Raw genomic sequence first — 14160 nt, 5'->3', positions numbered from 1 at the left:
TAGCCAAACTGATAAGCATCTGGGCCACATTCAGCCTGGTTCCTGTTTGTCCTATGGGAAAGAGTGGCTCCTTCTTCCACGCCGTTGCTGCTACTGCTGCTGCTGGTAAACCTATCAGGGCACAAAGCAGAGCGGGACTCTCTGTAGACAACATGACTCCTCGTGAGACAATAAGTCTCTCCTCAGGACGAGGGGGCAACGTGGGAATCACAGGACCTGCCTGAAGCTGTGCTGAATGGGCTGGATCTCTAGGTACAATAAATCCAGCCCTTTTAGATCTCTGTTGAGTTAAGTGCCGCTATGTCACCACCGACACAGCTGCCTTAAATTTAACTGTTGGAACGTCAAAAAAAAAAACAACAACCAAAAAAACAAACGTTGAGCTCCTTGGAAAGCGTTGAGTCAGTTTTGTCATTTTCCCGCTTGGTCCCTGCTCACAAGGCATCGAATGACATCAGGAGCCTGTTTTGACTCTCATACAATTAGATTTTGGGAATTTGGTCATTTCCCTTCCTACCCCTACACCCATTTCCTCCATGGGGGTGTCATCCCCTCTCATGAATTACAAGGATTTGGTCTCACTGGGTTTTGACAACTCATTGACAATGTGTATTGTCTCCATGGGTGTCGCCGTGTAACAGCCGAAGCCCAACGCAGACTTAGAGCTGTACCAATAAATAATGATGTGCCAGTTCAACATTCAGCATGTTCAGCGTGCAGGTGGAAGGACTTGTAGTTGTTTTTTTTTCCTATTTTTGATTGTAAGGTCAGTGTGACCCACCGTTTGTTGTCCAACCTTTGCTCTGCCCTCAAAGCAAACGTAAAAGCTGGAAACCATTTACTCCCATTTTTTTCCTTCCCCTTCTTGTAAAGTCGTGATAATGAGAGAAAAGTGCTCCACTGCCACAGAGAGCAAAGGCACAGGCTTGATGGGAAACTGGAAGAACTATGCAAAAATGTCTCCTTTTAGGGTACTGTGAGCTGTGTTACACCCACACCATAAATTTCGAAAGATGAAATAGCATGCGGCCCTTATCTCTATTTACTCAATAAAATGGACTTTCCTCAACATATGAGAGAGTGAAAAAGCGTTCTCCAAAACCTGCAGTTCTCACGCTGGAAGTAAACTGGTAGCTGTTGCATACATTTCATTTCTTTTTTTAAAAACACAAACAAAAACACCCAAACAGCACATTTTTCTCACGCTGGGCGTGTCCCTTAGGTTTGTCTTTGGACTCAGAGGTGATTTTCATTACAATTACACTAGTGAGGTGTCAGCTTAATGTATTTCCATAAATGACTAAGCTGATTTTTTTGTAGGACTTTGCAGATGTTTTTTTCATGCATACTTTTTCCGGTTGGCTTTTTCTCTTTTTCATTGTCTTCTTTTCCTCTGTAAAAACACACTTGACAGTTTGCCTCTGACTCATTTTGCATGGCCATGTAAATGGTCGTTGACGATGAGTTTGCAGGAACACTGTTCAAAAATAATGTTGTGAGAGATGATAGTGGCCTATCTGTTGTCTTGTTGCTTCTGCACATTTAAAAGCCATAACAATCCACACGCTATATATTATACTTGAAGGGGTGTTCAATTGCATAGCTACTACCAAGTCAAGGAAATGGGACTGAGCCTTTCTTGACTCTCCATCCTCCTGCTCTTTATGCTGTGAACCAAGCAGTCAAACAAACAATAAAACCAAAATTGTCAAATGCAAAATTGTGCCATTTTCCATGTAATACGAGTACAAAAGGTTCTTTTTAAGTTAACGAAACTGTTTACGGGCCCTCGCCACTCTGCATGTAGTCTCTACCATCCAGTCGGACTCAAATTCCAGGTCATGATCATAAATAATCACAAGGTGATTACAGATGTTGATGTCTAGCATGGCTGAAAAAAAAATCAAACCATGAATTTTTTTTTGGGGGGGGGGGGGGGGGGGTTGGAGTGCAGGAGGCCGAGTGGAAGGCACTAGTAGGAAGTGCAAAGGAACACCCACACGGCACTTCCTCCATAAATTACCAAGACGGCTACCAGAGAGACGTGGCTTCCAGGCAGACCTCCCAAATGGAAGAAAACCTTGTGCCTTGTGAGTTTTACAGCCTGTGTTACCAGCACTATGTGATACTAATATTGGTACTAGTGCTTCTCATGTGTTACTAGTAATGGGGTAAACCCAACAGGTTGACAGGTTTAGCGACGGCACCTTATGGCAAAATGCACTATTAGCCTGCTAATTAAACATGCAAAATATGTCCAATTTCTCATTCAAAAAAACAAAAACGAGAATTGGGTTCAATCGGAACAAGTGGAAGAAACGAGGCAACAACTAACAATACTTTAGTTTGGCTTGCCTATATTTGGCTGCAATAATTAGCCGCACCACTCTATCCTCATTATACCGGCACCACCAAAAAACACTTTGCTCCTATTAGGGCTGAGCCATTGTGGCTGAGCAGTTAGCAACCATTTTGCCTTCCCCATTACAGCACAAAGAAAGGGGAGGTAAAAACAGTTTACCCACAAATCTCCCTCTGTGTGCCCACTGGTTAGTCCACTTATTCAAACTGGGAAGCAAAGACCATCTGCTCGTTTTTACAAAAAACGGCGTACTCGAAAAAAACAAAACAAAACAAAAAAACACTCGCCAAAGCACATTCACAGATTCTATTGCAGTGAAGCCAGCAGATTATTTGACCAAACAAGCATTAAAAAAAGGCTTCCAGAACTTGCCTAAGTAATTAAAAAAAAAGAAGAAAAGTTTCAGGGACAATTGAGCCGCAGCCGTGGACGGTGGCCATTTGCTCTAAACGTGATTGTCGGGGTCTCTGCCCCTTGTCTCCTACTGGCACAAGCTGAATGGCACTGACCAAAGCGGAGCTTCGGCCAAGACGCACGCTTGCAGTCCCAGGACAAACCGCTAAGAAAAAAAAACCCATAAAATAAAGGATGGGCAGCTGCCTTGAGGTCCACTCAAAGACATGAAAAGCGTGTTTTCCACCTACTTCCCTCCAGGTTAGATCCAACTGCTTCGATACCTTTCAGATGATTGGGGGGAGGAGGGGTTGATTTGACGGCACACCATGTGTGGCCAAACACGTAGGACATTATTCTGCCCCCCTTTTTATTGTATGAATATTCACATACAGCTGTCTGTGACACGCAGATAGCAGCTGGTGAGCTCGGCCCCCAACAGATACCCTGGTGCTACGCCTGGACAGAAGCTGCAGCACGCGGGCCAAGGCAGGCTCACGGTACGCCCCTCACCCACTGGATCCCACCAGTAACACCCTCAACCCCACATCGGTCAACTCAACAGGGGCACCTTTCAGCAGGACACTTCCAGAAGAAGGACTTTGATCAGTCTGACGCTACCGACGACCATCCCGGACCGATGGACACACAGTAAAGTGTCACGGGACCACTGGTCGATCAGCTGCACGGAGGAGCAGCGCTGTCTTTGACAAATTACACTTTTGCTTCCTCCTTTCCAGCCAAACCTGATTATGCTAATGTAATTAATACCATCCACACTTAAACACTCATTCACTTGATTTAAGTTCCATATGGTTACTTCACAACTGAGAGAGGGCCGCTGCTAATGCTCCCCCCCCCCTTTTCCTTTTTAGAAAGCGAACCAATCACATTTAATTTACTTGTCTCAATGTTTCAATACGATACTAATAACATATAAGTGCATTCCTTGAGATCTTGAACTCTAATAATAAGAAATGAAGTTTAACTTAGTTTTATTTTAAGCCTCATAGCAGGGAAATGCAAATTCCTTCAAGTCCATTCGTTCACGATCTACAGACGCACGCTTGCAGAGGGGAGGTTAGCTGCTCGATATATGGTTGAAAAGGTGCTTTCGGCACTGCGGCGACAACTAGGTGTTAACGCAGCTGGCGTTTGCTTTGTGTATCATATTTGATTAAGAGCTTTTGTTAAGCAACCCTCGACAAACCAGTTTAATTAAATCGAGTTTGTCTTAAGTGAATTACACACTCAGGCAGCTGATAATGACGCAGGGGGTCCCAACACACCGAACACTCCCCAGCTAAAATAACCTCCGCGGTCAATTTTCTCATTATGGTGAAATGTCATAATCGAGTCGGCAGTTTGCGTTTACATTTTTTCTTCCCACTGTTGACAGTGATGTCCTTGCCCCCACCCCCTTTTTAATAACATAACTTAATCACATGCTAATCCCAAAATACTGCCAAAACAAGCAACACAAGAACGGAAAGCCAGAGGAGGACAGAACCTGGCACGGGTTGGTGCAGGGTGGGCTCACCTCCCTGAACAGTGGCGGCGCTGGTCGGCCCTGACAACAGGACATGGCCCCACTGTGCCAGGCTGTCAGTGTGCCAGGACCAGAGAGCAGCTGCCGAGCCAGCCAGCAGGCAGTCACTCTGCCAGCCGCAGGGAGCCCCTTTTTTCCAAGCCCTCCGTCTTTCATGCCCACCCTGTGGCTACAAATACCCCCTCATCTGTGCACACACACACACACACACACACACACAGAGGCTTTTTACGATGACAAATGCCTGCCCGCATCCAAATCAAAACCAAAGACATTTGTAACTGAGGTTAGTGCCAACGACCCATTGCAATCATTTTCAGGGAATAATCAGCTGTGGCCGACATCAACTTTGCCATCAATGCAAGAAAACCCCAGAGGGGGTGCGTTCTCTTGACGCTGCCTAAGATTATTTACAGCGTGGGACACTTTTTACTCATCCAGCATTTAATAATAGAAAAAAGCATTTCTCGCATACTTTCCGCTGACACGTTTTTTCCCCCTTTCATCCTAAAAAATAGCTAACGTCCCGCTCGTTTCATCGTTGCAGGTCCTCAAAAGGAAGCGTCTCAGCGAACCCCGGGGATTGAGCCCTGGCTGGTGGACTCTGCGGTTGGCTGAGGGACTTCCAGAACAGTCAAGAGCTCCCCTAGGATGACATAAACTTTCCCTGGTCAAGTCCTGCTGTGGCCCAGAGCCTACCTCCTGGAGGAGAGGGCAAGCTTTTCTTCAATGAGAGGTCAAGCAACAAAAAAATGGGTTCAAAAATATCTTTTTCGCCAGCTCACTGAAATTCTCTCAACTGATATTCTCTTTTTTTCAAAGTTCTACCGCTCCTGGGTGTATGATTAGCATAGATCAGATCTTAATTCTTTCATCACATTCGCTTTTCCAAAAATAGAACAGTGCTCCAGAAAACCACATATTTAGCCCTCTGTGTACAGCCTTCCACCGAAAGTGTGCAGATTTTGCTTCCTGTGCAAAACTGATGCTTTTACCCTAAACAAGAAGTCCTTAAGGGACCAAAATGGCAAGGAACAGGGTGACTCTGATGTCACCAACCCACTTGTTCCTCTTTTCACCTCCTGAAAAGAATTTTGACACTGTGCAGTGCAGTTCGAGGGCACCATCACATACTGACGTGGTTTGGCTTGTTAAAAGAGACAAATTAGGAGACAATTGCGGTCCTGGAGGAAATATCAAAACTGTGATCAAGACTACTTGGGATTTACCTGGCGAGTCTCACCAAAAAGGTTCCTGACAGTCCACTTGGCAGGTGCACTGTTTGATTGGGGTAAAAACCGACAGCTGACCTTTGTCTTTTAGACAAAACAACCCTGCTAGGAGCGTTCATCAGCGTGTTTACACAAGCACAGCCGGACCAGCTGAGCGCAGAGATTCCTGAGGCCCCGCATCAAACGCATTCTCGTCCAACGCACTGGCCAGCCGTCACTCATCCTCGATCTGAGCTCCTCGGGCCCCAGCTGAAGGTCACGACATGGCCCGTTTCTCTGCAGAGAGCCTGCGAGGCTCCCGATGCCTCACGCTGCCCGAGTCAACATGGCGCAGCCGCTGATACTGCGTGCTCGCATCTGTGCGCGGGGGCCGTTTGATATGGAGGCGTTCATGTGGAGGAGCGGCTCCCTCCGACCGGGGTCTTCCTCGCCACATAGCGGGAGCGAGGCCGACTGAAATATTCATGATGTTATGCTCTCGTTCTTACTCCAGACCCCATCTGGGTAGGTTAGCCTTTCTCACGTTAAATATTCATCGGCCCCGTTGAATATGACCGGGGTGGTGCACAAGACGGTCATTTTTATGGTCATGAGAGAGAAGGAAAGCATGGCGGGAGGAGGCGATAGCGGGGGCAGGGTAGGGCGGGATTAAACAATGGGTTTTTCTTTTTTCCCCTAGCAGATGGAAGATTGGCTACAGGGATATTCAGTACAGTGGCCTTGCTGTATTGGAAACCCGACACCGTATTATGCTCCCCGCAGTTCGCCAAACAAAGGGATTACATGCCGTAGCATGAATAATGAAATTGAGATTATTGAGCGGACACGTGTCCGCAATTTGTTCCCGCCACATGATAAATGCAGCGGCCAACCAGTGGACGCAACTCGTGTTTGCGTGACTTTTCTTGAGTTGGGCTGCCAGGGGTAACGTCGACCCAACAAGCTCACCACCAGAACTCAAAGCCCGCCGGCTGCTTGAGGCCGATGGAGCTCCCCACAGTGACACAAGTGCAGTCGTCGGCCAAATTGGAAACTGTCAATGTGGCAGAAGCCCAGTGATGAGACCCGCAAATCTAAAAGCGATCACGGGCGTCGTGATCAGGCGAGGCGCACGACCCTCCAGGGCTTTCATTAACGGACCCGTGATGCGAACGGCGCACTTAGCCAGCAAAACTGAATTTTAATGACGTGCTGAGGGAGCGCAAAAAAAAACTGGGAGTCGGTGCTTCTAACACGGACCTGTCCAGAGGGAGTGGTTGCGGGAAGACTTCCCAACACATTCTTAATAATTTAAATAAAAAAGCAAAAACAAAAAACCCTCATCAATTATGAACAGTTGTGTAGCCTAACCTCATCAAGTAGGAGGGACTGATTGGCCGAGACCACTGGCCTTCTCTGAGGACCCTTGTTGCTCTGGTGTCGACGGCAACCGGAGCCGCCGCCGTATGACAGTAATATGTCGGAAAGTAAATAAGGCGGATGGGTGCCAGGGACACATTACCTTTGTTTTGGGCGCTGTGAGAAGGGTGTTGCAAGCCTGAGCGATAAATAATGCAGGCCGGCACATGTCAGGGCGGCTTTGTTGCCTATTGGAACGGGACGCTTGAATAGTTGTGCAGAGATAACACCTCTGGGGAGGAGCGGGGGGCTGTATGTGTGTGTGTGTGTGTGTGTGTGGGGAGGGGGGGGGGGGGTAAGTATGTGTGTATGTATATACTGTATATACATATGTGTGTGTGTGTTTGTGTACATACATATGTATATACATACATATATAACCATATATACATATATAAATATATACACATCTACATACACATACATACATACAGTACATACATATATAAATACATACACACACAAAGCATTTTTGGTGGGATTAAAAAGAACCCACAGCAATATTTCTGAAACAGTAAGTGTTGTTTACGGCTAACTCTATTGGAATTATACCTCGAGCAAACAGGAGGCCTCCCCGATTCCCAGCATAGCTCAGTCACAACAATAAATGGTCTTACGCCGCTCAACCTCCATTTTCGGAATGCTAAATCAACACAGCTGGACATCCTAAGGTTTGTGTTTATGTCTGCGTGCTACCTTTCCGACTTGTGTCTAAATATAGGCCCGGCAGCATCCTGCTGTGATGCACTAGGTGCAGTCATCTTTCCCCCCGCTGAAGGACACAACACTGTCTGAAGTTAGGGAGCAGAGGGGGGAGGAGGAGGAGGTGGGGGCAGGGTGGGCGGGCGGGGGGAGGAGGGAGGCAGAGAGGAAGCGGTGACTACTGTGTGACAAGCGCCCTGTTCCTTCCTCCCGGGCCTGAGAAACAGGAAGTGCTGCACATAAGGCATTATTGTGACGGAGAGGAAATGCAAGGTCCTCTAAAATAAGAGCCCCAATCTGGTTGTCAGTGACAAGAGGCCGGCCCTCGGTGGCCCCACGGAGACCATATCCCACACCGCAGCACACACCACCTCTGTCCACACCACAAAGCAGTATATATAACACAAGCCGCTGGTCGCTAGTCAGCATCGTTCTCTCTATCAAAGAAGTACTGAGGATACATGCAGAGCAGCTACTAAAATAAAAAATATATAATTTTGTTTTAAACCTTTTTCATGCAAATCCAAAGCGCGCACAGACTGCGTGACAACCGGATTTCAAAGCAGGCATATGGGTGGGATCCACCCTGCTTGTGTTTAGCAGAAGCTAAGGAGGAGCTGGTTGCTAAGAGAGATGCGAGGCTTTGTTCTGGGCCGCCTCCCAGTTAATTAAAATCCTACTTTATCTGTTTCATGCTTTCAATTAGAAAGCTCTGGAAAGGGCCCAAGCCCTCTGTGTGTAGATAACCATAGCAATAAGATGTGATTAATACAGGGGGGCCCCATTTGCACCGCAGGCTGCAGTAATGCCCTGCTGTCGCGTGCATGCCTTGTTTTTGATCCCAGACATCATCGGCTGATGAGGCAGGCAGCGGGAACGGCCGTGCAGGTGCAATGATGTGCACCGTAACAGAACCTGCAGGGTGGGGATGCAACGCGTGATACGGTTTTGTGTCTCTTTGTTTGGATTTTGTTTTTTTTGTTTTTTTCAGCGTCAAGTCAGCAAGTACCAGTTAACAATTTGCATTTGCTTCATTTGAAGCAGATCCATCAATGTTTGCATTTTGTTTTTCACAGTCAAGTGGCTGCAGACAGAGGACAAGCTGTAGCAGCCATCAATCACGCCAGGCTGAGGCCATTACGAGCATGTGGGCCTGTTCTCTGCTGCCGAGGCCACAATATCTTGGCACGAGAAGATGAAAATCACAACACGCTCCGCATGTAAAGAGTACATGTTCATTGAGTAAAAAAAAAAGAAAGAAGAATATGCATGTCAAAATGAGTTAATGCAGCTTTATTAGTTAATACCATGCAGAACCTAACACATCTTAACCATGCAGATGGTCGACCAAAGCACATGGACATTAGATAACACAATACAGAAACATATTCAAATCTATGGAGTTAATTGATAAACAGATTAGCATACCAACATCTTTCTATTAAAACTTGCAGAGCCTTGCAGCAAACAAACCATAAAAAAAGAAACATTTACTGCCATCTACTGGAGTTTGGAAAAATTACAAGCAACAGAAGAAATAAGGATCACTATCTATCCATCTATCCATCCATCCATCTTTTATTGCCGCTTTCTCCTGCACTCAGGGGCAGGGAAGGGGGTGGAGGCAGGTTCATCGCAGGGCCACATTGAAAGACAAAACAACCATTTGCACTCACATTAGAAGTTCCCAAATTGTCTCACATGCATGACTTTGGACCGTGGGAGGAAGCCAGAGTAACCGGAGACCCACAGAAGCACAGGGTGATGCGCGGTGATAGAAAATGGATAGAAAAAGTGAACGACTGTAAAGCGATGGGAGGAACTAGCGGGAAAATCTTTATTAACACAAACAAGGTGTTTGGGAAGACTTTCCAATATTGCTGGAAGTTCCCCCTCTTCATTGATAGCTTCTTAGGCAGACGGAGAATATCGGGAGACTTGGGCTTGTGACATGTGGAGAAGGAAGCCCCTTCCAGCTGACTGGGCTGGTGCTGGAGACTGCGGCTGTCCAAAGACTCTTCCTCGATCTAGTCGCTCCAACAGCCGCTTTGCGGTTCCACCAGGACATGCAATGGAGATGTTACCAGACCGCAAATCGTTTCTAGCCGCCATGGTTGCTTTTAGATCCTGGTCGACTGAATCTGGCGAGACGATGCTTTTCAAAGAGGAATGAGCGGCGACGCTCCGTGGGCTCACAGGCTGGCAGGTGGGGGCGGGGCAGACTTTCACTGTGGCAGGGCGCCGTGTACTTGCAGGTTGGCGGGACCCTGCCTCTTTATCTTCCTGTTGTCTTGTTTCAGGTGAAGGTTGAGGGCCAAAGCGGGTGAGCAGGCCTCTCTCAGTGATGGCGTAGTGCTCACAGGCCCATTGCTGCCGCTCATTATGCATTTGCTCCAGTTTCCGGAGCTCGTCAGGCAACTCCAACGCGCTCTCCTGAAGGTAAAGGTGAAGGTGTTTTGCTACTGACTGAAAGTGGCGTCCTCTATGGACACGAAAACACCAGGACCCAAACCAAACTCACTTAATCTTGATTTCCTTTTCAAAGTAATTCACCACAGACAAACGGCACAAATACCAAAATTTAAACCTAAAAATTGGCACATTTTTGAAAAGCAGATTGCAGAGATGTAAAATCTAAAATCTCATTTGTCCATCTTTAATGTAAAATCTAAAATCTCCTTTGTCCATCTTTAATGAAAAATCTAAAATCTCATTTGTCCATCTTTAATGTAAAATCTAAAATCTCATTCGTCCATCTTTAATGGCCCCAATCGGAGTCTTTTCAGTCAGTTTTACTGTTTCGAAGTCGTGCAGTTTCGTTTTCATTGCAACCAAAAGCACAACAGCCAACCAGTCGTTGCAAAGACGGGACAGGCATCAGCATTAACACGCAGCCAGTCATACAAACTCCGCTTAGTCCATTTTTTTATATGCGAGGCACAGAAAATCCCATTTTCCAAATATTTTCTAAATACCCTATTTTGAATGAATAAGTGAAATACACCTCGTAGATTAGTGAAACGCTTAGTCAGGAATGCCGGATCACAAATGGGGCTGAGTAGCGGTACTCACCATGTTGAGATAACTCAATTCATCGGGTTCAAAATAGCTGCTCTCGAGGTACGAGTCCACCAAGGTCATGTAGTCCATCATGAAAGTGTGTATCAGCGCAAGTCTGAGGGGTATGAGGTGGGTCACCGACAGTGCCATCAATCTGAGCAGGGGAACGGGACACGGCCGCTTCTGCCACAAGTGCATTTCTTCCTGCAAGAGTCCCGCACAACATGCTGTGTTCCCATAAAAGCTCTTGATATGCGTTGATATCAGAACATTTCTGGCAAAGAGCTTCATGAAAACCGGAATAATGGAGCAAATTAACTCATGAACACGCATGTGGCAGAAATTTTAGCTAAGATGACCGCAGAGTTGTGTCCTCCAAGTGTACAGGGCAGGTTGTTACATTTGTATTTGCAGTTGTTTTGCTTACGTCTGCATCAGACCATATTGGGACGCGACCATGTTTCAGGTGGAGTGAAACGTGGAGCTAGTGCTTTAATTTGTTATTATTTTTATTATTTTTTTACATTTTATTTTCAATTCAGTTGAATTTCATGTATTATTTTCATTTTAGATTACCTGATAGGACCAGGTGGTTTAAAATAATAATAATAATGATAATTATAATAATAATAATGATGTGGGAGAGGCGCATGCTTTACCTGACCAACCTTGGACTTCATTTGAAGGGCCAAGACCTGAGAGGAGGGGATCTTCAGGTGAAGACTCGCCACCTGCTCCAAAGTACTGACTCTGTCTGGGAGGAAGCCTCCAGTCTCAGAGTAAAAGTACATGACATCTGCCACCTAAATAACAGAAAATGAGGAAGCCTGTCTTAACGCGCAGTATAATACACACGGTGCACATCTTGTTGAGCAATGTTCTAAAATAGACTTTTGACATACCTGCGTATCAAAGACGTTGCTTAGTTTCACTCCAAACTGACAGTTAAGGCTACTGGCGATGACTCTGCAGTTGTGAATGATCTGTGCCAAAAATAGAATATACACCGATGTAAAAACCGTTGGTGTGGCTGGGCAGGATTCCCTGTCAGGTCCCACCACTTACCTTCAGGATGTGTTTATTCCCCAGAATCTGGGATAGACCATTCTTAAAAGCGCGGGCTCCAAGTAACAGGATGTCAAAAAGGTAAATTTTGTGTTTGGTGGCAATCTGGATAAAGAGAATAAAAAGAATTTAAGCAGCCTTGTAAGCCTCTGAAGGAAGATGGAGGGAAAATCAAATCAGCAGGGGGTCACCTGCAGCCAACACAGTCTCCCATTTTTGAACAAATCAACGCCATCGGCTCCAACACCGATCGCATACTGCCTCTTGATGTGCGCTACCTTGGAGATATAAGAAGAAATACATCAACTTTGATAGTACATCACCTCTGAGGGTGGGAGAATTTACTTACAGCTGGCACAAACTTCCCCTGGAACTCATCCACAACCACAAAGTTCACACAGTCTTCTTCACTCTCATCATCGTCTGTGAAAAAAAAAAATATATATATGTATATACACATATAAGTGCTTATGAATTTAGGGTTCATATATGCTGCAATTTATTTAAGCGGTGCAACTTTTTTTTTTTTTTTTTAAATGTAAAACTAGAAACGCTAACATGGTTTCTTACCCAACATGACTTTTTTCATGTATGCCTTTTGTGCAACCGGGCCATCAAGCGTGTCATGTACTGTTCTGTACCGCAGGTAGAGAGCATCAGTTTGTATAGTTTCATTAACGTCGACAAGTTCTAAATCCGTTACTTGGCAACTCACCCACTGCAAGTGCGGCCTTCATGGACAATTTCCACTGTAAACAAATGGTACAAAACGTGTTGGTTACAACTCAGAACGAATATATTTGGCCAAGACAGTGAAACTTTACCGTTTAGAATTTCTCTGCCGAAGAACAATTTTGAGCCAGGGATTTTACAGCCATCGCCAACAACTGGAGAAAAACCACAGAAATCGACGTGACTTTTGTAAGAAAACGACTGAAAAGTCTCAAGTCATTGAGGGAGCTGCCTTTCAACCTATGAGAATGTCGAACGAACAATTTAGCTAAGCTAACACGCACTCTTTGGACTAAACAAATATTTGTTTTTTTTTTTGTTTTTTTTTTAAACTTACCGTCTACAAAAATCAACGTCTTGTTTGGGTTGATTCGACAGACGAACCCGACGTAAGAAGAGTTCCTGAGAGTCAGTTTGACACATTTTCCTTTCAATGCATATAAAAACTTGATGATTTCCATCGTCGTGTTGGCACTCGGATAAACGCTTTGATGGTAGATAGCTCAATTAGCCGCACTTGGCGAACTGCTTGCGAATGCACGCAGCGTTCGCATGGGCGTGTCATGGCGCCAGACGCGCCGTAGCACGATGTTGCGTTCAACACTTCCTTGGAAATGTCGTTGTCGTCTACGTTGCGTATAACCAACGCGAGAGCACATGACGCTATTTGGCGTTTCGTTTGACGTTTCAGTTTCATGATGAGTGCCCGTAAAACACAACGGCGGCGAGGACACGTGTCGCGACGCTGTCAACTCCAGATACCTACAACTTGGGCGCTGCCTAACGGCAACAGGACGGCGAGGAGACGGGAGGTGTCTCAAGTCCCGCAAACAGGTCTGCCCAGCAAGAAAGACTGGCTCTTATTGCACGTCTGATGACGATACCGGTGACTCCGGTTCTGCTGACAAAGCGAGATCAACAGAACCCTATCGCCAAAATATTTCCCTCCTCTAGATTATGTGCACGTCTACTCTCAGAGACCGCAGTCGGCTCAGGTGAACCGGTGTACGGTCATTGAACGTCCGCCTGAAAGATTATTCAGTCGATCCACCAGGGGGCACTACCGGACATATTATTGAATAGAATAGAATAGACCAGAACAGAATATAGAATATGCTTTATTGTCATTGTACTTAAGGTTACAACGAAATTGGATATGCTGCCCTTACTACAAGTGCAAGAATAGAACAATAAATAAAAGTAATACAAATAAAAACACAGTGTAAAAACAATGAATAAAATACAGCGTACTGTATTCCTCACCCCCTCATCATTCACATATTATTGAGCAGCCTGATGGCCCAGGGGTAGAAGGTGTTTCTAAACCTGCTTGTCCGTTGCCTCAGAACTCTGTCCAAGGTGGGTTGGGTCATGTAAGATCTTTTTTGCCCAATTGAGTCCCTGGGGGTCTGCAATGTCCTCTTGGGCGGGCAGGGGGCGGCCAATGATCTTATGTGCTGATTTTTATTACTCCCCGCAGTGCTGTCCTGTCCTCTGCAGTGAGGCCGGCATACCACACCGTGATGCTATACGTAAGCACACTCTCCACTGTTGAGCAGTAGAAGCTTTGCATGAGGTTGGCCTGTAGGTGACAACTGAGACTGATGGCCTAAGCGTGAAATGCACGACTTGCACCTGGATTCATCCCATTAGGCTTAGTTAGGCCA

At 45.9% G+C, this 14160-nt stretch overlaps 1 protein-coding gene across 2 annotated transcripts; it reads right to left on the bottom strand.

Annotated features, from left to right (window-relative positions):
• Positions 1–8974: 8974 nt before the first annotated feature.
• On the bottom strand, positions 8975–13580 carry exd1 (exonuclease 3'-5' domain containing 1). 2 transcript variants are annotated; one of them, XM_076018274.1, is made up of 11 exons: positions 12831–13571; positions 12586–12648; positions 12477–12510; positions 12332–12396; positions 12111–12184; positions 11953–12039; positions 11762–11866; positions 11599–11679; positions 11356–11499; positions 10709–10900; positions 8975–10069 (listed from the first exon to the last, which is right to left on the bottom strand). In XM_076018274.1, the coding sequence occupies exons 1-11, from the start codon at positions 12952–12954 to the stop codon at positions 9548–9550; spliced, it is 1491 nt and encodes a 496-aa protein (XP_075874389.1). In that variant the 5' UTR covers positions 12955–13571; the 3' UTR covers positions 8975–9547. The 2 variants fall into 2 exon arrangements, with proteins under 2 accessions (XP_075874389.1, XP_075874390.1); XM_076018275.1 differs by lacking the exon at positions 10709–10900 and having other exon boundaries at positions 12831–13580.
• Between the last annotated feature and the right edge of the window lie 580 nt (positions 13581–14160).

This window comes from Nelusetta ayraudi, unplaced genomic scaffold (genome assembly GCF_046127955.1).
Source record: "Nelusetta ayraudi isolate G7.1 ecotype Tasmania unplaced genomic scaffold, CSIRO-AGI_Nayr_v1 ptg000007l, whole genome shotgun sequence".
Taxonomy (NCBI): domain Eukaryota; kingdom Metazoa; phylum Chordata; class Actinopteri; order Tetraodontiformes; family Monacanthidae; genus Nelusetta; species Nelusetta ayraudi.
The sequence above is the reverse complement of the archived record's forward strand: the minus strand, read 5'-3'. Positions and strand labels throughout refer to the sequence as shown.